This window comes from Abramis brama (assembly GCF_963993115.1).
Source record: "Abramis brama genome assembly, chromosome: 18".
NCBI classification, from domain to species: domain Eukaryota; kingdom Metazoa; phylum Chordata; class Actinopteri; order Cypriniformes; family Leuciscidae; genus Abramis; species Abramis brama.
Window position 1 is genome coordinate 9,873,910 of NC_139980.1, and position 25,852 is coordinate 9,899,761.

A 25,852-nucleotide genomic window follows, 5' to 3' on the forward strand; every position below is an offset into this window, starting at 1 on the left:
TCGTGACCGATGCTGAGTAACGCACGGAGTAGACGAGGTCGGAGTCAGCGGGTTAGTAACGTTGATCACTGATTTGTGTGCATCGGCGCGTGATGTTTCAAGAGCTAACCGCCGGTCTATCAGCTCGGCTTTTCTCACTAAAAGGTCGTGGATCTGTTTCTCAACAGCTTCCAGCTCAGACTGCAACGCGTGTAGCTCAAATGTGTCCTCACCTGCACCAAAAGGTAGACTACTTACATCTGATATATTCGCCATTTTAACAGATGGACAGTAAGTTAAGTTAGCAACGACGCTACCAGTGATGCTATCAATATTAATACTAATTTATGACTGAAGTCTTGGATATAATCCGTCTTTTTAGTGGTACAGGTGTAGAGTAGACGCACGATAGGCGAAAAAATGTTTTTTTGTAAGTGAGTGTGGAGAAGACGCGTTCAGCCGTGATCCACAGGAGTAACCTATAAGAGTATCCGACGTTGGATCACTAATAGGCTTGAGACGCGTCTGCTCAACAGTCCGCGTTGTAACTATGAGGTGAGGAAAAATAGAAAATGTTCGTTGTAAGTGAGTTTAAAGAGAAATCAAGAATTATAAATCAATCGATGGAGCTCCAAAGACAACAACGCGTTCAGACGCGACGCATGCGCATTCGAAACAGGTATTGTCAGGTATTGTCACGGTGTGGGTTTGTGTCTTGTTCTTGTCTGTCATTTACTGACATATCACTTGAGACTTACTGGTATAAATATTATAATTAACATTTATTTGGAGTACGTCTTTATTGCACAATGCATATTTCTAAATATTAAGCCTAAAATGTGTTAGTATGGTTAGTATGATCACTGTAAAGTCGCACTGCAATATATAAAGGCACACTTGCGAGAAATAAAGTCACACTGCGATATACTGTATAAAGTCACACTGCGATATATAAAGGCACACTGTGAGATATAAAGTCACACTGCGATATACTGTATAAAGTCACACTGCGATATATGAAGTCACTGTGCGAGATATAAAGTCACTGCGCGAGATATAGTCACACTGCGAGATATAAAGGCACACTGCGAGATATAAAGGCACACTGCGATATATGAAGTCACTGTGCGAGATATAAAGGCACACTGCGATATATGAAGTCACTGTGCGAGATATAAAGGCACACTGCGATATATGAAGTCACTGTGCGAGATATAAAGTCACTGTGCGAGATATAGTCACACTGCGAGATATAAAGGCACACTGCGAGATATAAAGGCACACTGCGAGATATGAAGGCACACTGCGATATATGAAGTCACTGTGCGAGATATAGTCACACTGCGAGATATAAAGGCACACTGCGAGATATAAAGACACACTGCGAGATATAAAGGCACACTGCGATATATGAAGACACACTGTGAGATATAAAGTCACTGTGCGAGATATAGTCACACTGCGAGATATAAAGGCACACTGCGAGATATAAAGACACACTGCGAGATATAAAGGCACACTGCGATATATGAAGACACACTACGAGATATAAAGTCACTGTGCGAGATATAGTCACACTGCGAGATATGATATATAAAGGCACACTGTGAGATATAAAGGCACACTGTGAGATATAAAGGCACACTATGAGATATAAAGGCACACTGCGAGATATAAAGGCACACTGCGAGATATAAAGGCACACTGCGAGATATAAAGGTACACTGTGAGATATAAAGGTACACTGCGAGATATAAAGGCACACTGTGAGATATAAAGGCACACTACAAGATATAAAGGCACACTGCGATATATGAAGACACTGTGCAAGATATAAAGTCACTGTGCGAGATATAGTCACACTGCGAGGTATAAGGGCACACTGCGAGATATAAAGGCACACTGCGAGATATAAAGGCACACTACGAGATATAAAGGCACACTGTGAGATATAGTCACACTGCGATATATGAAGACACTGTGCAAGATATAAAGTCACTGTGCGAGATATAGTCACACTGCGATATATGAAGACACTGTGCAAGATATAAAGTCACTGTGCGAGATATAGTCACACTGCGAGATATGATATATAAAGGCACACTGATATATAAAGGCACACTACGAGATATAAAGGCACACTGTGAGATATAGTCACACTGCGATATATGAAGTCACTGTGCGAGATATAAAGTCACTGTGCGAGATATAGTCACACTGCGAGATATAAAGGCACACTGCGAGATATAAAGACACACTGCGAGATATAAAGGCACACTGCGATATATGAAGACACACTACGAGATATAAAGTCACTGTGCGAGATATAGTCACACTGCGAGATATGATATATAAAGGCACACTGTGAGATATAAAGGCACACTGTGAGATATAAAGGCACACTATGAGATATAAAGGCACACTGCGAGATATAAAGGCACACTGCGAGATATAAAGGCACACTGCGAGATATAAAGGTACACTGTGAGATATAAAGGTACACTGCGAGATATAAAGGCACACTGTGAGATATAAAGGCACACTACAAGATATAAAGGCACACTGCGATATATGAAGACACTGTGCAAGATATAAAGTCACTGTGCGAGATATAGTCACACTGCGAGGTATAAGGGCACACTGCGAGATATAAAGGCACACTGCGAGATATAAAGGCACACTACGAGATATAAAGGCACACTGTGAGATATAGTCACACTGCGATATATGAAGACACTGTGCAAGATATAAAGTCACTGTGCGAGATATAGTCACACTGCGAGATATGATATATAAAGGCACACTATGAGATATAAAGGCACACTGCGATATATAAAGTCACTGTGTGCGAGATATAAAGTCACACTGCGATATATAAAGTCACAATTCGAGATATAAGGACACACTGAGAGATAAAGTCTCAATTATTAAAAACAATAGGCTCCTTAAAATGTCAAAAGTAAATGTATGCCCAGTCATAATGCTCTTCTTTATCATTTCTATCTTCTGTCATCATTCTCATCATCACACTCTTCTTAATGTCGTTTTAAACATTTATGATTTTCTGTCTTGCAGAACACAAAAGAAGATTTTCTGAAGAATGTTTCAACTGTTTAAATAAACAGTTCCCTGTTTATATATATATAGTGGTCCACATTTCCTAATTCTTGTGTGAACTATCCCTTTAAATTAAAACAGGGTTCTGTCCCTCAGACAAATTGGGTTTGAAGCTTAGTTTAAGGTTTGTGTTGGACGTGTCTCATAAACTGCTAAAACCATCAGTGATATTCACCAGCATACGCAGCACTCCACATCTAAATCAACTTTACATTTAATGGCTTTGCTTCAAAAGACGCACTAAGGTTTATATTAGATCACATATCATACTTTAAAAACAGCTCAGTTTCATGAATGAGCAAAAGTACAATCATCTACAGTTACACTATTAAACATGACACCGTTCAATGTGAAACGGAAAAATGTTCACATTGATAAATGCCAAAATACATTAATCTTCATGTACACACTCGATGACTTCAGCCGTCATAATCGGACCACTGCCAATACAGACTCCTTCTGCCCTTTCACGTGCAACTGTGGCCTACATTTGACTCCAGTAAGTTCCTGCACAGTGAGCGAAGCCATTATATAAGTGAATGATTCAGTTGACCCCGACCACTGCCTCCCTCAATGTAGACGTTTATAGAGTCGCTAATATCACAGGGGTCAGTTTAACAGGCGAAACTAAATGCTCAGAGACACAACTCCCTAAGATTGTGACATCATCACCAGAACTCCGGCGCCTCACGGTCGAGCCCCGCAGAACCCGAAGAGATGGACAGAGATGAGAAAGAGGACTAAAAGAGGAACAAGACAGAGGGGAGGAATTATGAGCAGCACGGAAAGAATTTTCTTGAAGGGACAATTAAAACAAGAAAGACACAGATGGGGATATGATAAGAGTGTGTGATAAAGAGGAGACATGAGGAAAGAAAGACAAATGAATGATGTGATATGGTACAGGGATTTATATAAGGATATTAAAGAGAAAGAGCGAGAGAGGTAGAGATGGAATGAGAGTGAGAGAAATGACCAGATGTGTTAGACAGATGAAGAGGTCTGTGTCTTTTGACAGTTTAATAGAGAGATTGTAATCCTGTCACAATCTGCAGGGTAACATATTCAGTTAAAATATTTCTGAATGAGCTGGAAATATGAACTCAATATACACATTCCTTAACACAGGGGTTTTCAAACTTTTTCCACGGACCCCCAAATATGATGATTCCCTTGAACGACCCTCTAAAATAAAAAGGCAGCTCTATATTTGAATGTATTAAGATCCACAAATAAATAAATATTTATGAGTCAGAATATAATATAAATACAGTTTTTTAAATTTTTACAATTATTCAACCCCCATTGCAAATCAGGTTTATTGGCAAAATTTACAGCCTTTCAGCTGCAATGAACAAATCAAACAAAAGTAATTGAAATAGCTCAACACAACAAATATTTCAAGTGGTTTCCCCAAATTCAACTGAAAATGTTACTTTTAATGACTTCTGCGGTCACAAAATTATTCAACCCCTTCATGGCAAGCATCTTTAGTACTTAGTAGAGCAACCTTTTGCTGTTATGACCTCCTGCAAAGAAGATGTATAACCAGACACCAGCTTCTGGCAGCATTTCTGAGGAATCTTAGTCCATTCCTCATGAGCAATGGCCTTCAGTTCAGTGACATTCCTGGGTTTGCGTTCTACAACCGCTTTCTTCAAATTTCTTCAGATTTTCTATGGGGTTCAAGTCAGGTGACTGTGATGGCCACTGTAGAATCTTCCAGGACTGAATCTTTCTGCAACCAAGCCTTGGTGGATTTTGAGGTATGCTTGGGATCATTGTCCTGTAGGAAGGTCAAATAACACCCAAGCTTCAGCTTCCTCACTGACGGCATGATGTTTTCTCCTAGAATTTCCTGATACTACAATGAATCCATCTTGCCTTCCACACAAATCAGATGCAAATCAGCCCCATCACCGAGCCACCACCATGCTTAACTGTAGACAGAGTGTCCTTTTCAGCATTTGCTTCATTCTTCTTCCTCCAGACATAGCACTGATCTATAGGGCCGAACTGTGGCTTATTTATATGAATTTGAGCAAATTGGAGACGACTTTTCTTGTGCTTTTGGGTCTGTAGTGGTGTACGTCTTGCAGTTCTGGCATGTGTTTAGTACGCATCTTACTGTGCAAGATGAAACCTCAGTTCCTGTTGCCACCAAGTCTTGCTGCAGGTTTTTTTGCAGCCTTCTCAGAAATCTGGTTGCAGCCGTTGATAGCTTTCTTTTTCTGCCCTGTCCAGGTAGTGTAACCACTGTTCCTTTAACTTACAAACTATGCCTCCAACGGTGTCTCTAGGAACATTTAATGCTTTCGCTATCTTTTTGTATCCCTTTCCTTGTTTGTGAAGGGCGATTATATCTTCTCTTAACTTTTTGGACCATTCTTTTGACTTAACATGTCAAATGTTGACTTCTAACATGCAGTGACACTCAACAATAACCCGTTTAGATATTTCAAGTGTTCAAGCTCAAGCACACCTGGTGCAAATAATTAAGCCCTTGATTAGATGCATCAGGTGTGCTTGAGACAACACCTGTTTTACAGATTTGTGCTGTTGTGAGGGATTCTATTCAGGAGGTTGAATCATTTTGAGAATGCAGAAGACATTAAAAGTTGAATTTTCAGTTCAGTTTGGGAAACCACTTGAAACATTGGCTGTGTTGAGCTATTTTAATTACTTTTGTTTGATTTGTCCATTGCAAACTGCTGAAAGTCTGTAAATTTTGCCAATAAACCTGATTTACAATGGGGGTTAAATAATTTAGATTACAACTGTATAAATATGTATATTACAGAAATATTATGAAGACATAATGTAGTCAGACTTGAACTAACAAATGTATATTATGAAATAACATAAGGATATAATACAAATACATACACTGCCGTTAAAAAGTTTGGGATCAATAAGATTTTTTTATTTTATTTTTAAACAAGTCTAGTCCAGTCTTCAGTGTCACATGATCCTTCAGAAATCATTCTAATATGCTGATTTGCTGCTCAAGAAACATTTATGATTATTACCAATGTTGAAAACAGTTGTGTACAAATTTTTTTCAGGATTTTTTGATGAACAGAAAGTTCAAAAGAACATCATTTATTTGAAATAGAATATTTTGTAACATTCTTTCGTAATACCAGGCGTAAGCAGGGTCATTCATTCACAGACATGCACACACCCACATACACTTGCGTGCACCCATGCATACACAAACATGTACAAACATACAATAAACCAGTCATAAACACAAACACCTGCTTTTCACACCAACGAATCAGAACGAAATAATCACAATATAATTACACCACAAACAAATGCTAACATTCAGTCTTCAGATATGAGAGATAATGTATAAGATACATAATTGACAGCAGGTTAAGGTTCAAAGACTGTCAGTCTCTTGGCCCAAACACAAGAATTCAGGCACATTCAAAGCTAACAGCCATATCAAACCCTGCATCACGGTACACCCCATGAATCCAACATGCTGCTACTTAAGTGTGTGTGAAAGTCTTTATTCCATACATGGCCTGACCTGACATCAGCCAAGATAACGCAGAATATTTTCGGACGTGAGTATGCATACGTGTGCACTAGCAAACAGACGTTAGCATGCCAAAGTGACAGAGTCCTTGTTAACACCACCCTGTTCTTTACGTGCGTCAGTGCGAGTGTGTCTAAGAAGCAAGCAAGTGTGTGAAGTTAGTTGACGTGTGTGCCGTTTCACGCAGCTCTGTGAGTATAGAACCTTTGGTGGATTTTTGGTCTTGTTATTGTGACCTTTGACCTCTCCCTACGTCTTTGGCTCATTCACACCGGCATTATTGCGTTCCTCTCTGCAGCTGCATTTGGATATTTCTCTCTGTCCCTGTTTTATCGTGACTGCCCTCATGACATCATCAGTGTCATCATTATTATCCTCCTGTCACTGTTGTAGTGCAGCATTGTGGCTTCAGGACCACAGTTTTTACTCTTATCAGTTCTGCAAACAGGCTGCTGACTTTGTCTATCAGCTTACAGGGCTTTAATTACTCTTCTTATCAACGGGAAACTGTTCTCACAGCACAAAGGAAAAGAAAGGGAGAGTAAAATGTACACTTGATGATTAGTTAATAACCATTTACTAAAATAAATGGTATCATTAAAATAATATAGTGAGAATGAAACTGCAATATAAACAAGTTTTTAAATATTTATATTATGATTTAATAATTAATAGCTTTTCTTTAAACTCACGAACACCCTGCAGTTCCATCACGAAACGCTGACATAATGTAATATTTAATGCACTTTATGTTGTTGATAACAAAGAATGGAATATATTTTCTTTCTTTTTGTATTCATATCAATATGGTACAAGATTTTCCTATTTAAATGAATGTGATAAACGAGTCAAGTCAAAAGTAATCTAAAAGTAGTCTGATTATATTACCATAAATGTGTAATATAATGTTACTAGCTACAATATTTGTCATGTAAGTTAGAATCACTAACGTACAACAATTTGAAAGATTTCAATAGTTGTCCGTGACCATTAATCAGTATATTATCATATTTAGAATTAAGTCAACATTGTGATAACTGCAGTGCATGTAACTATAACTAATGTGTATGTGTTTGCTGTCGTTTCAAATGAGCTCTTGCAGTGAGTGTTTGTGTAATCAAGTGTTTCTTTTTCTTTTTATTGTTTCTCAGTCCCAGGTTGCTGCTGTACATGGCACTGTCATCTCGGCATAAACAAAACACAACAGTACTTCATGGGAACACCGTTACTAAGGGTTACGTCATACAGTAATGTTAATCTCTCAGTGTCTATAAGTGCCCTGTGCTGAACACAGATACTGTTCTGAACTTCAGTCTATACGTTGCGTGCAGAATGTAGTAAAAACGGCAGGGTAAAGATCATCATACACAAAAGACAGCTTAAGTTTATGTTTGAAATGTATGATTAGGTTGGGATTGCATCAGCTAAAAAACTTGCAGTATTAAGACACATATAAAGCATATAAAAAACTGTATGATCAAGTGAGCGAATACTGTCGACTGGCAACAAAGCAGGTTGATGTACAAAGAAACCAGCAGGGAATAATATAAAACAAGAAATTATATAATACAGAGGACCTCCGCAGATCCTCAAGACTTTTAAAATAACAGATAATTACACTGACACTTTTGCTTTTTAAAAATGGTATAAAAGTCATATAGACATGAAACAAAAGACGCAAATATTACATTTCTAAGAATTTGGCACATGCATTTTAAGCTAGATTTTTCCTTTTTTGTCACTGACCCTAAAATCAACCATTATTTGTAAAGATCTAAAGATGTGGAAAAGTACGCCAAGGAAAACAGTAAAATATTAAGCACATCACATGATTCAAACACATCAGAGGGTTGTGATGACAAAGTCAGTGTTAAGTCATAATGAGCTGGGATTTAGGCCAAAATTGAAGTCAGCATTTCCATTATGGAGATGTGTTGAGACTCCTCGCTCAAATCCCAGGGATCATGATAGCGATTAACATACAGAACAAAGATACATGGTCAGAGGTCAGTACCAGGGTTTGAGAGAAGACCAAGATCTCATCTTTGACTCATTTCTGATCCGTATGTTTTAAATGTATCACACAACACACACTGCAGTTTTAGACTCATGTTTGTGAGATGACATCATAATTACAAGCTACCAAAGAGGAGAAGGTATAAAACCTGGCAGAGAACTTTTCCCACAGATCAAACAGTGACACTGTAATACTCTAAAGTCACTTAAAAAGTCACTATAAAGTCACTTATGCTCACCAAGGCTGCATTTCTTTGATCAAAAATACAATAAAACAGAACATAAAAAAACAACAATTTAAAGTAACTATTAACTTCTATTTTTAATATACAGGGTGGGCCATTTATATGGATACACCGTAATAACATGGGAATGGTTGGTGATATTAAAGTCCTGTTTGTGGCACATTAGTATATATTAGTACACACCACCCATCTTGAGGAGTTTGCCCCCTCACATATACTAATGTGCCACAAACAGGACTTTAATATCACCAACCATTCCCATGTTATTACGGTGTATCCATATAAATGGCCCACCCTGTACTTTAAAATTGAATTTATTCCTCTGATGGAAAAGCTGAATTTTCAGCATCATTACTCCAGTCTTCAGTGTCACATGATCATTCAGAAATCATTCTAATATGCTGATTTGCTGCTCGAGAAATATTTATTTTTATTATCAATGTTAAAAACAGTGCTTAATATTTTTGAGGAAACAAAGATCTTTTTTTCAGGATTCTTTGATAAATATAAAGTACACAGCAACTATTTTAAATATAAATCTTTTGTAGCATTATAAATTATAATCAAAATTCACTGGTGTCTTTATGAGCTCACACCATTTAACAATAACGAGTGTGTCTTATTTAGCATGTTAGCATCAAGTGTTGGTAGGACTGTTAACGCCAAAGCAAAGTCTGCATGTTTGTTCAGTGTAGCACAGTGACACACTTGTGGTTCTTCTAGCTGCCAACCAAAATGTTTCCGCCAAGCAAGAATTCCTCACTTCTTTCCCAAGCAAGATTCTTCCCTACATATACATGCTTCTCCCTCACTCTCCTCCCTTCACTGTTTTTCAGCCCCTCTTAAATTCCAGCTCTTGTCAGAAAATGCTCTATTTCCATGACAAGTCCTCTTGTGGTTCATTCCAAGAATGTTGGCACAGACAAAAAAACATCCTTATTCATCCTTATTCCCTGTTCTCTCTCCTTCCCTCTCTCCCTCTAGCTTCTGCTTCCTCTCGCTCCATGTTACAGAACATGCGTCAGTGATTATTCACCTATGTTCTTCCTTTTGAGGAAATTTCCAACTGTGGCAGACTACGTCTGAACATTTTGTACAAACAAACACACCAATAATGCATCGCTACGCTGTTCCTTCCCGTTAGCATTTGAAGAAACATTGTAAACAAGGAGAGTACCAGGTGTTCAGGGATTTACAACGCAGCTCTTCAAACACAGTACACACCATTCAAAAGTTTAGGGTCAGTACTTCTTCTTTTTTTTGTTGAAATTGGCACTTTAAGTCAGCAAGGATGCATTACACTGATTAAAATTGATAGTAAAGAAATTTATAATGTGACAAAATATTTCTATAAATACTGATCGTTTGAACTTTCCATTCATCAAAAAAACCCTGAAAAAAATGCCAGTTTCCACAAAAACATTAAGCAAAACTGTTTTCAACATTGATAATAATAAGAAATGTTTCTTGAACAGCAAATCATGATTACTGAAGGATCATGTGAGACTGAAGACTGAAGTAATGATGCTGAAAACAGTTCTTTTAAAATGGTAATAATATTTTTCACAATGTTACTTTTTTACTTTATTTTAACACATAAATGCAGCCTTGGTGAACATAAGAGACTTCTTTCAAAAATCTTACCGACCCCAAACCGGTAACAAGATGAATTGTTATTTCAGTTTAAACGTATTTAGCTTAATTTCATATTCATTCACAATCGCTCTCTCTTCCTCTTGAGAGTGGGGTGAAGGGGGAATGCTGGCACGCAAAGCTGTGCTTATTATTCAGAGTGACTGCAAGGGGCATTTTTAGAAGTAAGAGGGAGGATCTCCTGCTAAGATCTGGCAACCTCATCAAAGAACATGCCCAAGGGAAACAAGTGATAAAATGTGAAAGAGCCATTAACCAGAGAAGTAATGAATACACACACATGCTCACACTCATTGCGAAGCTGCTCCCATGGGTGAACATAACTTCCACATCACTTTGTTTCCAATTAGTTTTATTATAATGAGAACCTTGTCCTCCCGCAGTGTGTGTGTGTGTAACTCATGGTGTTTGTTATATGCTGTATTTGTTTACCCTTTTCACAACAAATTCTTGCAAAATGTTCCTTAAAAATATCAAGATGCGTATTGTGGAGCATCAGCATGCACACATGCTCACGGACAAGTGACATTTGTTTGCCAACAGAATCATGCAGTCATGTTGAAAATTATGCATGTCTTTTTGGCTAATTTATGATCCATTACAAAAGATGATGTTAAACAACAGTTCAGATAACAGGAATGACAAATGAAGCCAAGCCATGCATGCACACAATGACAATAACCCAAACTCAAATAGTAACATTATTAACAGAAATTCAGTACAAGCATGTCATTAGTTTTATGTTAAACTAAACTATGCAATCTATTTATAATTTATATTATTTATTTAAATAATTTATATGGATACATTTACCTAAGCTCAATTGTACATTTGTGTGGTTATTGATGGAGATTGATGATGTAAGCCTATTGATGATGTTTCCCCTTTAAATGCATTTTAGGAAGTCTCCGGTTATAAAAGTCATAATGTTTTTGCATTTGGGCGCTGAATTTAAGAAAACTGTTCCAACATGGCATCTCTGGACTTTTCTAAATTGTACCTGTCAAAATTAAGTATAGAATATATGTAATTTTGACATTCTTACATTCAAAGCTTCCCAGCAAGTTAGGAGGCTGAAATTTGGGTATGTTCATCTCAGAACTGTCCTCTGTAACTCTCTAAAGTTTCACAATCCTAAAATATTCCTACACCTTACTGACACCCTTTAAATGACCTTAAAATGCATATTGAGAGGCCTAGTGCAGCTGAATTGAGATCTTTCCAGTAAACTAGAAAGTTGAAACTTGACTTATTATGTTAATCTCAAAATAGACAAGGCTACATTAAGATACATTGAATATCATTTGAAGTAGCCTACTTTTCTGTTTTACTGATTTACTGATTTACTGAACAGGCTGTGTTTGTGTCAATTTCTTTTTTCCACCTAACACACGATTGCATTTCTGGAACATCTAGAAAAACTGTCTCATATTTATACAAGCTTATATGTCCACCCAAGAAGAGTAATCTTCCCAGGCGGACACTGTGATCAACTACACTAATACATAAATGAGTAAATGAAAAATGAAATGAAAATTAAGAATATAATATAATTGATACCAGAGTGAGTGTGTTACATCTCCACTGACTCTACTGCCGTAAAGGCAATACTGATGAACAGATGTGAAATTCTGTGGAGGACACACACACACACACACACACACAGATTTTTGTGGGTTTCATTCCTTAGATGCATAAATCTACAGAGGCACCTCTATCAGCCTGGGCAGTGCACTATATTTACCTCTCTGCCAAACCCAATGTTTACCTAACGCCTTGCCTCTCCACACCCGCAAATGATTGGGGCTAATGGTTTAAATCAAAGAATGTGAAGAGGGAAGATATACTCCACTCTACTATAGATGATGTCACCTGGTCTTGAGTTCAGCACGGATCACTAAAAGACAAATCGAGAAGGCAGTCAGCCACACTGACTTCCTGTTTAGGCCGATTTCACAAACATATCAGCCTTACAGTGGAAAAATCTTCTTTTTTTTTCTGAAGGAAATTGTCCATTAGGTCTACACTGCACTGCATAGCCTATTATTTATCCTCACTGACACACAGATGAAAGGCACTGAGTTGGATCAGCCAGTCAATCAGACAGACACGGAACAATGTTGCACAGTAAGTATGAATGTTTAATGCGCAACACTTAAAGGAAGATGCATTAGCTTACTGACTCAAAATGATGTCAGTCAACTCTGATGCATTCACACTGGAGCTTGACACATGCTGATGATGTCATTTACAGGTTCAGCAGACGCAAAAGAAAACTGGCGCTGTTTTGTCACACACGATTTGATTTCAGAAGGGTGCGTGAGAAAGTCTTCACACCCATGACTGTGTGAAGAGATGTGAACTACAAAAATTCCTAGCCGATCAGTGCACATAAAAGGTAACATTTGATATTCACATCGGCCAGTAGACATTATAAATATAGTAATTATTAACATGATATGAATATATTACAATAGTATAGTGTACTCAGTGTAAAGACCTGATTATTGAATTGGTTCATGTTATATAAATGGGATGTCCATTCAGCGTGATTCATTGCCATTTGACCTTCAAGGAGCAAATCAAGTCAAGACAGAGGCAAGAATATGCATGTCTGATTCAGACATTAGATGCAATAGATATTTTCAGGAACTCATAATTCACCAGTCTGTTTATATTAAACCACTTTCTTACTGTTTAAGTAAAGAAACTAGAGATGTACTCTATTTACTCAGTCACAATTTCCATTTTTACAGAATATGTGTAAAGAAACTGTATCGTGAGATCATGGACCTGTCACCTGACAAGAAAAAATACTATTTACTAATACTCTCAACTCCTAATGGACAGTAAAAACCTTTTTTATTTAATTCAGTCCTCTCATTTTGTTGCCCAGTAAAGATATCCAGTATAGAACATCCCTAAAATAACAAAATAAAATCTATTAAAATTGCATATTTTTTGTTTTAAACATAGATATCATTCAGTTTAGCTTCTCTGTTTTAAATATGTTTAGATATTATTACTGGAAAACAAGACAAAAATACTGATTAAGAGAAAGATTTTGTTGTGCTTGAGTTTCAGTTCAAATAGTTTCTGGAGCAAACAAAACAAAAAACAAACACAGATCAATATATTTTCATAAATTCGAAAATTGTTCCCATTTGTTACTTCTTTGTTATATTGTAGATGAACTGAAGTGTTAGTATTTTCCAAAGGGATTTCCGGATCTGCAAGAAATTTCTGTCTCCCGCATGTCTCCAGAAACTTCAAGCTAGCCTACCCTCTCTACCTTTAGCCCATCCATGCGAACTGTGAAAAACATGTCTCAATAAATATAACCGTGGGTTATGTAACAGCTGTATGTAATCATTACAGTATTTATTCCAAGGGTCTCTGTAGTGTCTACGAGAAGAACGTTTCTGAGAAAATGATCTATTCTGGTCTTGCACAATCTAACTCAAACTTGAGATGCAACACTCCCACCTAGAGGCCAAAAACACACCGTCAGCAAATCTCGGATAAATGGCAGGTCACATACTACGGTAAACCTGATTTAAATTTTTGTTGATCCTGGAACAACATTTCAATCAATCAGTCAGATTTGAGGTACAAGTTTAAAGTTTATGTCAAGTTTTGGCTTACAACCAGGGTTAGGTGCTTATACATCAGTGTTATTCACCTATTGTTTCACTTTGATTTTAGGGATAGGCTAAATTATGGGTATGGTTAGCTTTAGGGGTAGGGATAAATATTCGGACAGGAATGTTGTTCCAGGATTAACAAAACATGTTGATCCAGGAACATGTCTTACTTGGCAAAATCACTGTGACCCACATGCTACATCTCCCTGTGGAGCTTTTCTCTGTGCTCTCTCTCTCTCTCTCTCTCTCTCTCTCTCTCTCTCTCTCTCTCTCTCTCTCTCTCTCTCTCTTTCCGACATCTACATATTCCCTAAGAAGGTGGAGAAAGGTGGAGAAAGTAAAGCCGTATGGAAAGTGTCAAGTCATGGCATGGATAGCATTCCAGAGCCTGGCTCCTCCATGCCGACCAGAGGACTATTTATATTGACAGGATGAGGCCCGGTTGCAGTGGCAGAGGGAGACGGACGAGGCTTTGCTTTTCCAGTGTGCAACCACTACGTCCCTGGAGTCCAACTGTATCTCTGTCCCCTTTCATTATGCAACCCTACGTGGGCTTAAATCCCATTTTACTGTTGCCCCTCTCTAGCTCGACACTGAACCTCCTGTTGCTGGGGTGGAAAACAGTGTGTGCTGCTGTGCAGATCGGAAAACACAGAGCTCTGTGTTTATGCACTCAGACTAACAGAACATCAAACATCTGATGTCAGGCTAAAAAAAACCCTATATATATATAATTTTTTTTTGTGCTTGAAAATTCAACACTGTTTTTTTTTATTTTATTTTTTTTATACTGGGTTAAATAATTTTGATACTTCCCCCTTCAATTCATAATTTCTATAATAGCAACTGGCAAGTGCATGCTGAAAAGACTAACTTTCCTTGCTGGTCCAGACTGGTTTATACTGGTTAGATCTGGATTAATGCTATTCTAGCTGGAGAACTATGCTGTTTGACAGCAAAATATACAGTAGGCCTGTTTCATGCCACACATGTAAACAATGCATAATCAGACCAAATGAACAGATTGCAGCATTCATACTGCCTGTGTAAGCAACCTGAAATTATGGTGAAAATGCACTATAAACCTATTTATCAACAAAATCTTTTGAAAAAAAAAATGCTTTTATGAAGCAACATAAAAAAACTGGAGTGTAAGCCTACTACTCACCCATTTAAAAAAGAAAGGAAAAAAAAAAGTTTAGCCACACAAACCGTACTTTCTGTTTGGTAAATCTGACTGAATTCAGATGATTTAAGCAGTTTATAACTAGGCTACACTTTGGTATTTTGGTTACTCTTTTGTTACTATTTGGATGTACATGTAGTGCCTCTCCTCATGTTATTTAAAGGGGTGGTTAATAGTTAGTGTGTAATATTGCTGTTTGAGCATAAACAACATCTGCAGTTACAACGCTCAAAGTTCAAAGCAAAGGGAAATATTTTCTTTTAAAGAAATTGCTTTTTAAGAGCTACAACAAATGGCTGGTAGGGACTACACAACATTCCTCCCGGGTTAGTGACATTACGAACACTAACATTTACATAAACCCCGCCCCCGGAACACGATTTATAGATTATCAAGACAGAATATGCTAATCAATGACTAGAAGATAACTACACATAAGCTACATAAATTCATCAACTAACCATTCAGAAATGTTGTCACTTCTTCTTGAGTCTCTCTATCTTTCTGACTCTGGTTTGAACATAAAAGGCTAAATGTTTTTTAAATTTTCAGTGCATGTCTGTGTGAGGTAAAAGGACACAAGTTGTTGTAGCTCCGCCCTCTGTGCCGGGAGCAGCAGCTCATTTGCATTTAAAGGGACAGACACAAATATCTGTGGGGTATTTTGAGCTAAAACTTCACATACACACTCTGAGGACATCAGAGATGTATTTTACATCTTGTGAAAAGAGCATTATACCACCCCTTTAAATTTCACGTTGAAGTTAATGGGTCAAGTTAATATTTTCAATTACTCAGTCATCATAACCATTTACTTCCATGTTATTTTTTTCCTACTATGGAAGTCAATGGGTGCTGTCAACTGCCTAGTTACCAACATTCTTTAAAATATCTTCTTTTGTGTTCAGCAGAAGAAAGAAACTCATACAGGTTTGGAACAACTTGAGGGTGAGTAATGATTTTCTGTGAACTAACCCTGTTTTTTAGTGTAGATTATGGACAGTGGAAACACCACCACCAACAGCCTTACATGCCAGTATAAACAACGGCAATAGACATCACATTAAAGAAAGAATCTGACTGATAGCGACTGGTAGTTCTTAGAATATTTCCTCAGTGTTATCAGTGGAGTGGGGAGATCAGCTCTAATGAAAATAGCTTTTTAAAACCACTCAGGTGTTCAGTTGCACTTTTAATTTTAATGAGAGGGATATGGGTAGCATATTAACAAAAGTGTGGAAAGTAACTGAGTTCACAGACCTCATCACTTCTTTGCAAGAACACACTGCGCTCCAGAACAACATCAGTTACTAGAATGAAAGCGGCTGCTAAATACAAGTAAACAACCCCAGCTGTACCAACATGATTCCTAAGGTGGGTAATGGGACCACACAGACATTCTGTGATCTGTTTGCAACCACTAATTTCCACATAGTGTCTCATTGGACACTATGCCCACACGATGTGGGTAGTTGCACCATCAAGAGTATCTCTGAGACATATGTACACACATATGCATGCTGTCTTAAATGATCTCAAGCCCATGATTCTATTCACTGATCAGTGCCACCATCTCAATAATGTGTGCACTTAAAGGATATAGGTATATACTGATGAATTTCAAAACTTGCAATGCCCAAATTGAGAGAAAAAGTTGATAGAACAAATCTTATGATAACTGAGGTGTTTAGAGCATCAACAAATATATGGCAAGTTGCCTGGTGAACTTAAATTTAGAGTATAACCTTTGATGAGATTATGTTCAATGTCCGCTCTGATCCCACTGATTAAGACTTCAACCCCACCAAAGGGAGTCAATACAAAAGTTTAGGGGACAGGGGGTCTTATATGTACTGTTTTTTTAATATATGTTTTGTTATATGTGTATTGGACGGTACATCTACACAATAAAAGTATTGTCATTATCACTTTAGTTTTACACAGCACAAATACAGACCCTTTCCAAAAAATTAGAATATCATGGAAAAGTTTATTTATTTCCATAATTCCATTCAAAACGTTAAACTTCCATAGATTATAGATTCAGGGCCCACAACTTAAACGATTTAAAGTATTTAGTTGTTTATTTGTACATAATTTGGGCTTCCAGCTCATAAAACCCACGAAAACAGGATTTCAAAAAATTCGAATATTACATGAAATCACACAGTAATTACACAGTAATACCATGGTCATTGAACCAGGTTTTGGTTCTTTTGGCAGTGTGGGCAGGTGCAAATCCTGCTGGAAAATGAAGTCAGCATCTCCATAAAGCTTGTCTGCTGAAGGAAGCATGAAGTGCTCTGAAAATGTCCTGGTAGACGGCTGCATTGAGTGGACAGCACAGTGGACCAACACCAGCCGATGACATGGCTCCCCAAACCAACACAGACTGTGGAAACTTCACACTGGACTTCAAGCATCTTGGATTGTGTGCCTCTCCATTCTTCCTCCAGACTCTGGGACCTTGGTTTCCAAATGAGATGCAAAATTTGCTCTCATCAGAAAAGAGGACTTTGGTCCACTGTGCTTTATTAAATCCAGAGTCAACGCAGCCGTCTACCAGGACATTTTCAGAGCACTTCATGCTTCCTTCATTTTCCAGCAGGATTTGCACCTGCCCACACTGCCAAAAGAACCAAAACCTGGTTCAATGACCATGGTATTACTGTGTAATTACTGTGTGATTTCATGTAATATTCAAATTTTTTGAAATCCTGTTTTCGTGGGTTTTATGAGCTGGAAGCCCAAATTATGTACAAATAAACAACTAAATACTTGAAATCGTTTAAGTTGTGGGCCCTGAATCTATAATCTATGGAAGTTTAACGTTTTGAATGGAATTATGGAAATAAATAAACTTTTCCATGATATTCTAATTTTTTGGAAAGGGTCTGTATATTATCAACATTTGCATTGCACGACAAACATCAATAACCTTAACCGTAATCTCGAAAATTACTAGAAGTTCTATTTAAAAGTCGATTCTCCTTAAAATAATTCTATAATTCGCACACTTCCTTTGTGTTTCTTTGGAACATTTGCAGGGATCGTTCTAAGATTCCACAGTACCGAGGAGTCCCCTCCTTGCAGGCTGACTGAGTCTAGCGTCGCACCAAGGCTTGCAGCGGTATCACTAAAAATAGCATCTGTTTGTTTGTTAACTTTCCAGTACTGGCTTAAAAAAAATATCTGCAATGTCTGCTTTCATGAATCTATAAGGTACATTCAAGAAAACAGCACAACCCAATGCAAGCAGGTACTGGAAATACCTGGGTAACATAAAGAATGGTTTTCATACCTGACTAGCGGAAGGGGGTTTCCAGTGACCCGGCATTCCAGGCGGATAGGACTTCCTTCTGCTACTTCCTGGCTCTTCAGTTTCTGGGTGAAGTGTGGAGGAGCCATGGGTCCATCTAGACTAACACCTCGTCTCTGATGCTCATCTGACCCAACATCAACTCGGCCCTGCTGCACGCCTTCCTGCTTGGGCTCAGATGAAGATGAAGAGGATGAAGGTGGCTGAGCCTGCTGCATGGCCAGTCGGTGGCTCCTTGGAGACAAGTAGCCACTGTCGGGTGAGGAGGAGTCTTCATCAACTTTCTGCTCCACACGTGTGGAGCCTTTGAAGATGGAGGAGAGCTCCTCAATGAAGGTAGCAGCTCGGCTGCAGAACTCAGTAGCTGAAGCAGCTCGTTCGTTGAGCTCCAGGCCTCCGTGGACCAGCCGGGGCCGGTCCTGCTTATATACTGGCGTGATTGTTTTTTGGCAGATGAACTTTTCGGGCGATTCAGGAGCAGTGCAGGGCTGGTTAGGCCTGCTGAGCGACATGCCCTGATTGGATGTGACTTTGCCAGATGTGGCGTCAGCTGACTGAGATGTTGAATCTTGGAGAGCGTGGTCTTTGGTTTCTGAGTAAAGGGGCAGGTGCTCTGAGGAAACGGGTGGTTCATCTAGGTCATTTGGGTCACCTGCGTCACTCATGGCCTCTCGAGCCAGGTCCAGACTGAAGTTCATCTCGTCCTGGCTCAGGAAAGCAGAAAGTTCTGGAAAGTCCCCATCCCCACTATCCAGCTCAGTTACTGAGTCCAAGTAAACCTCACCATCAAGAGATGGCACTGAAAGCACGCCCCCATCCCCCTCGAAGGACACGCCCTCTGGAGGACACGCCTCTTTCATCAGCAGAGAGAGGGGGAGTGTGTCATTCCAACTCCTGTCCTGCATCCTGCAATACACAAATCCATAAAAAGACAGGTGGAAAAAAAAAACATCGCAGACCCTCTTATTTACGTTTTATAAAAATACATAAATCAGGAATATCAGAATCATAGTACTGAAGATACAATTTCTGTGTTCTACGCCATATTCATGCACTCAGATTAGTGTAAACACACTCACACCAGAGATGGATCACGGGCAGTTGTCGTATGATGACTCAGGCTGGCATACTTTGAGCACAGCTGTCCGGCATTAACAAGGCATGAGTGCCATTTAACACTGGTGCTGCCTTTACCTTGTTTATTCCCTCGTCTATTATCTACTCTTTACTGTCCTCACATCAATCTATATCTATTTTTCCAGTGACTTCTGAAGACAACTCGACACTGTACATTTTTGGGTCTCAATAATCTGACACATTAAATAAAAAATAAACATACACAGTAGCTACTGTTTAAAACTTTGATCAGTAAGTTTTTATTTCTTGATAAAATTGGCAGTAAAGACTTCTACGTTGCTACAAAAAAGTATTTCAAATAAATGCTGTTCTTTTGAATTTTCTATTCTTAAAGATGGAGAAGAAGAAGAAGAAAAAGAAGAAATGTTTCTTGAGTATTAAATCAGCATATTAGAAAGTTTTCTGTGACACTGAAGACTGGAGTAATGATGCTGAAAATTCAGTTTTGCCATCACAGGAATGAATTACATTTTAAAATATATTAAAATAGAAAACAGCTATTTAAAATTTTAATAACATTTCATAAAATTACTGTTTTTCTCTATTTTTGACTAAATAATTGCAGCCTTGGTAAGCATAATAAGAGACTTATGCTTCAAAACTTTTGAACAGTATTTTTATGTAAATATATGCATGCTACTTATTTATATGTAGACATTTTTATATAAATGTAAAAAAAAAATAGTATGTGTATGATGGAATCTTATTAGGTTTCATAAAAGGCGGGTTCATAAGGCACATCATAAAGCTAATAGTCTAATAATCTATAACAGATTCTTGAGTAAATATAAGTGAATTTTGTTTATTGGTATTAATTAAGTCATAAGTTTCTTTTCAATCAATTTAATTTCAATCAATCTCCCAAATCCCTAAACATCGAGGGATACATGCACTTTGCTGCCTTCAAAACCCAACCTCATAAGGGATCTTAATAGACAGAATGTTATGCAACAGGTAAACTTATTAAACGCACTATCATCTTGAACTTCACTCTCAAGTACAGTTGTTATAGTTGATCCATAAATGTAAACTAATGTTTTATTACTTAAAGAAAAAGGTTTTGTTTTAATGTATTATTGGCTGCTTCATGACCCTATTGTGGATTTGAGTTTTGTGGAAAAACACCTTCGAATCCGACAGTGAATGATTGCATCCTCAATAACCTGTGGAGAGGATCCTTCGCCATAATTCAGGGAAAGTGTTTGGTCTGACATACCACACATTGGTGAAACATTAATATGAGACAGTGTCTGCAGCATAGCGAAACCCTTCAACCAACAGATCAGGTCTCTGAGAAAACACACCTCAGCTCTGAATACGTGCAGGGGAACTGGCCAATGTGTGTTAACACTTCATGCACATGTCTGAGACACGTTAATGTGTTCCTGCTAACTTTATGACTACTTTTCTACTGTAAAAGCGTGTTTGTACATGTATATTTATTATTTATGGTCTATTAATTGATGACATAAAGTGCTTTATTTCAATCATGTCTTCAGGTTTTGTTAAAGTCGACTTTGTTTACACAATGTTCACATAAAGTGACCAGGTGTTGTATGTAAAGGTGTGCGGGCATGTGTGTATATGAAGAGACGTGACAGTGTGACTTTCTCTCCATCATGGCGTCCTGAAGGCCAGCTGTTGTTATTTTTAATCCTCAAGGGCTGCATTTCACAGCAGCAACCACCTCCCCACCAAGATCCTTTTTTACACATAAGCACACACACATGCTGCTTCTGTATTATTCATGTGGAAATTATGCCATCTTTACTCTGAACTGTTGAATTATAGATAGCGGAATATAAATGTGACAAGCCAAACAATTGTGAAAGCCAAGACTGACAGACTGACATGCTTGATTTTCCATCTCAGATGCGAGCAGTTGAATGCACTTTATCCGAATCATTTGTAAAAGTGTTGAAGTATTAATCTGATGCCGGACGAAACTGAATGAAATACTAAACTGAATGTTAAGCTGAAACCAAATAGCGCAGATGACCATTCATTTGAGAACTGTTCTGAATCTAATTATATCATTTACTATAATTTGTTGTTTTGTAGCAGAATGAAAATTATTCACATTGGATCTTCTACTTACAGTCAATGACATTATATATGAACAACAACAAACAAACAAACAAAAAAACAGGCATTTACCTTAAGTCAATTTCTGGAAATATCTGTCCCCGTCAGAGGGTTCCAGTTTTCCTCAAGATCTCTATGCCAGAAAATGAGAAAATATGTCTCCTTTCCTCAAAGAGTTATGGGTCTTTTCTCTGTCCTAATTTTCTTTTGTCTTGTTTTACTGAGTGCTCTGAGGTGAGCCGGTTAGAGTAGCTGGAGAGTGGCCTGCTGTCCCATCTGTCTCGGGCCCTGACGCTTCCTGAGTACCGCTAATTTTGGACCTTAGCTCAGGTTACACAGCAAGAGAGAGAGATACACAGTGAGTGAGAGAGAGAGAGAGAGAGAGAGAGCTCTGGGGTGTGTAGCATCCATGTGCCCACATCAAAGACACACATACATCATTTTCATATCCACAAAGGCATGTAAATGCATTTTGCAGACATACACTTGACTGTTCGGTTAAAAACAAGCCATAGCACTGAACTATACAAACCTACAGCACAGGTAAAATAGGAAATAAACTACTCATTTAACTTCTCAAAATATCTTTGTTTTTGTCTTCTTATGTAGTATCATCTGTCCAAGAAACTTAGTAGTAGTGTGTACATTTTTTCGTAGTGCACTAATTTTATATAAAAGTACTATGACGCTTTAAGTAATATTCATCATTACGAATCCATTTTAGTATGGAGACATGACACTTTCAGAAATCAATGTGTGCCAGTCACTAAAGACTCTAAATTTAATCTTATATCAATAGCCCAGTCCCTAAATATACTGTTATCCCAATAAGACACCCTGCCATTAACAGAGAACTTTATATAGAAACGAGGACACAACAAAAACTGCAACAAAGTTTACATGCTCAGAAGCTACATTGGTAGACTATGTTTTTTTGGATATGAATTTGGATTCCTCTTACTGTATATACTTGATGATACAGCAAGATAAGCAGCTTCATGTTTTTGGGATTTGTGACACACTTTCTTGGCTGACTAAGATGGAAATTTAACCACTTTTATAGTTCTTTTAAAGTCTTTTTGAAGGCTGAAAGCTCCCGTTAAAAACAGCAACCAGCATTGTAATTTCTCCTTTAGTGTTTGAAGGAAGAAAGAAATTCATTCGGGTATGGAATGACATGAGGGTGAGTAAATGATGACAGATTTTTCTGTTTCTTTAACATGTAAAAACGAGAGCCTCTCCGTGGTTTAAGAGAGGTGTTTGGGACGGACGGCAGACGTGGCCGTGAGTGTTGCAGTAGGAGTCTATTTCAAGACACTTATCACATTCACTTCATAAACACTGACAGCGCAGAGCTATTCCCGTTTCCCAACAATCCATGCACTGATTACAGCTGAGCCTCAATGACAGGGACAAAAAGGTCTGTCACAGCGCAAACATATAGACCACTGACTGATTCAATGCTACAGTCTCAATCAGCTGCATCAATGAGTGAAAGATTATACTGGAAAGTTTGTTATCCTGTTTCATTTTTTCTTTTTGTTAAATGAAGGACATAAAAAGCTTGGAAATGTTTCTCTAATTTGCACACTAACAGCATTTCCTTAGACTGGACAGCAAAAGCTCTTGTCCATACTTATTTAGGCCAAGAAGCAACCGATTTGACAGTAAGTGACATTATAGTGAGTGACATGCAAATTACTTACACAAACTATTTCACAGACATAAAACAAAGCCCTGCAGTTCATCTAGTTTAATACTAGATGCTACAAGTGCATCCAAACAAAAATATACATATTAGATTTGATGTCACTAACCTGGTAAACTTTAGTGAATCCAGAGATGATTCCATCTTCAATGGCACTTGCTATGTCAACCATGACTTTGCTGACAAGACTTTGTTTCCAGTCAGATTTGTAAACAACAACAACAACAACAACAACAACAACAACAACATGCTGTTGCTCTATAAAAATGCATAAAATTAACCATACTAAAGAAGAGCTCCCTCAAGCTTTGCGTGCAATAAGCTCAGACAACTTATGATAGTATTGTGAAATGTGCGAGAAATGCCCCCCCCCCCCCCCAAAAAAAATAAAAGATAAATAAAAAATAAAAAAAAAAAAAAAAATTAAATTAAACCAACAGAAATTCTTAGAAAACCCCAAAATAACAGAATATTAAACCAAGTACCAACCCCACCCTTTTTTCATATTATTCTTGTGCACAATCAATACTAATGCAAATCATGCTGGGAATTGGTGAAGTCCTGTCCTGTTTCAGCAATGCTGTGTCAACAAAACACAAATGGATTAAGTAACTTTATATGTTTTTTCTGATAAATATGTTGTTTGATAGTTAATGTTCTCATTTACCAAGAAAAACAAAACAAAAACAGTATGCATCAGGTAAGAGCATGCTTAATATGAAATATGTTATGTGGGTTCAAAATCCAGATTTATGTGAAATCATATATTTATTTTGTGGTTAAATTTAACCGAACGCATAGGCCTGATTGACAGGTTTCGTGATTTTCACCCTGACTATCCACCTTTTTTTTCAGGTAAGAGCAGGCACGGCCATTTTTATTTTAGTCCAGCCATTTTAAGCCAAAATGGGGGTCAACCTTGAACAAATTGCAACAGAAGCAAACTCAACTGATTTTGTATCCTCATGTCCTGAGTAAGGGAAAAAAAGCCCCGAAGAATCCCATTAGGGGAAAGTTTCAAAAAAGACCCAAATATAGCCTATTCATACGCCTATTCATTCTTTTTCTCACGTGAATAGAGTAAAAATTTTAACCTTTAGATATCACCATGAAAATTACTGAGTTGATTACTTACATCAAGACAAACAATAAACGTATTACAAGTTTTTTGAAATTGTTTGTTAACATGGATGTAATAAGGTTCGTAATGATGTAGATGTAGGAAGGAAGAAGACAGGGGTCGGCTGACTGGGACGCTCACTTTATTAACTCTTTTCAAACAAACAAGAAGATGCGCACAAAGCGCCTTCACCGTGTCACAGCACAGCTTTCAGACAAAACAATATTCTCAGCACAATTCTCTTTCCACTCTCCAGCAGCGTCCTTGTGAGGTCCCAGTCCAAACTCTCTCTCGCTCTCTCTCGCTCTCCTCGGTTATATGCGGTCTCTCCACGCCAATTACTGCAATCAGACACAGGTGTTCATCATCTGCACTTGACCTACTTACTCACCGCTCGGCCCCCACCTTTCTCTCCCGCTCCAGACTTCGCGAAACCACGCCCCCCTCGCCACACACCCCCACCGCCCGACTCAGGCCGGGGAGCCATCCGGCCTGCAGCCTCCCCCCCCCTCCTCCTGGAGAGGAAGTCAGCCACAGTCATCTGTGCACCCGGCCTGTGGATCACCTGGAACTTAAACGGCTGTAAAGCTAGATACCAACGGGTGATCCGCGCGTTGGTATCCTTCATGCGGTGGAGCCACTGCAGGGGAGCGTGGTCCGAACAGAGGGTGAACTCCCGTCCCAAGAGGTAGTAGCGGAGGGTGAGAACGGCCCACCTGATGGCTAGGCACTCTTTTTCGATGGTGCTGTACATCGTCTCTCTCTTCGAGAGCTTCCGACTGATGTACAGCACCGGCCGCTCCTCACCCTCCACCTCCTGGGACAGGACTGCGCCCATCCCCCTGTCCGATGCGTCGGTCTGCAGAATAAAAGGGAGAGAAAAGTTAGGGGCATGTAAGAGTGGGCCACCACACAAAGCAGCCTTTATCTGAGTGAAAGCCTGCTGACACTGCTCCGTCCACTGAACCGTATCTGGTACCTCTTTTTTAGTCAGATCAGTCAACGGGCTGGCGAGGTCCGAATAATTAGGCACAAACCTTCTATAATATCCCGCCAGCCCCAAGAACTGTCTAACCTCCTTTTTGGTCTTGGG

General features: G+C 38.4%; 1 protein-coding gene across 9 annotated transcripts in view; it reads right to left on the reverse strand.

The window, feature by feature from the left end:
• Nucleotides 1–22,254, reverse strand: part of palld (palladin, cytoskeletal associated protein) — an 88,207-nt gene extending 65,953 nt beyond the window's left edge. For 4 of the 9 annotated variants that reach the window (XM_084091449.1, XM_084091447.1, XM_084091440.1 and 1 more), the window contains exons 1-2: nucleotides 22,004–22,209; nucleotides 18,692–19,615 (exon numbers count right to left, since the gene is read on the reverse strand). In XM_084091449.1, coding sequence (XP_083947575.1) covers nucleotides 18,692–19,614 — 923 coding nt within the window. In that variant the 5' untranslated portion in view covers nucleotide 19,615; nucleotides 22,004–22,209. Of the gene's footprint in view, nucleotides 1–18,691; nucleotides 19,616–22,003 lie in introns of all 9 variants that reach the window. The other 5 variants (XM_084091450.1, XM_084091446.1, XM_084091451.1 and 2 more) reach the window with 4 other exon arrangements.
• Nucleotides 22,255–25,852: the final 3,598 nt, after the last annotated feature.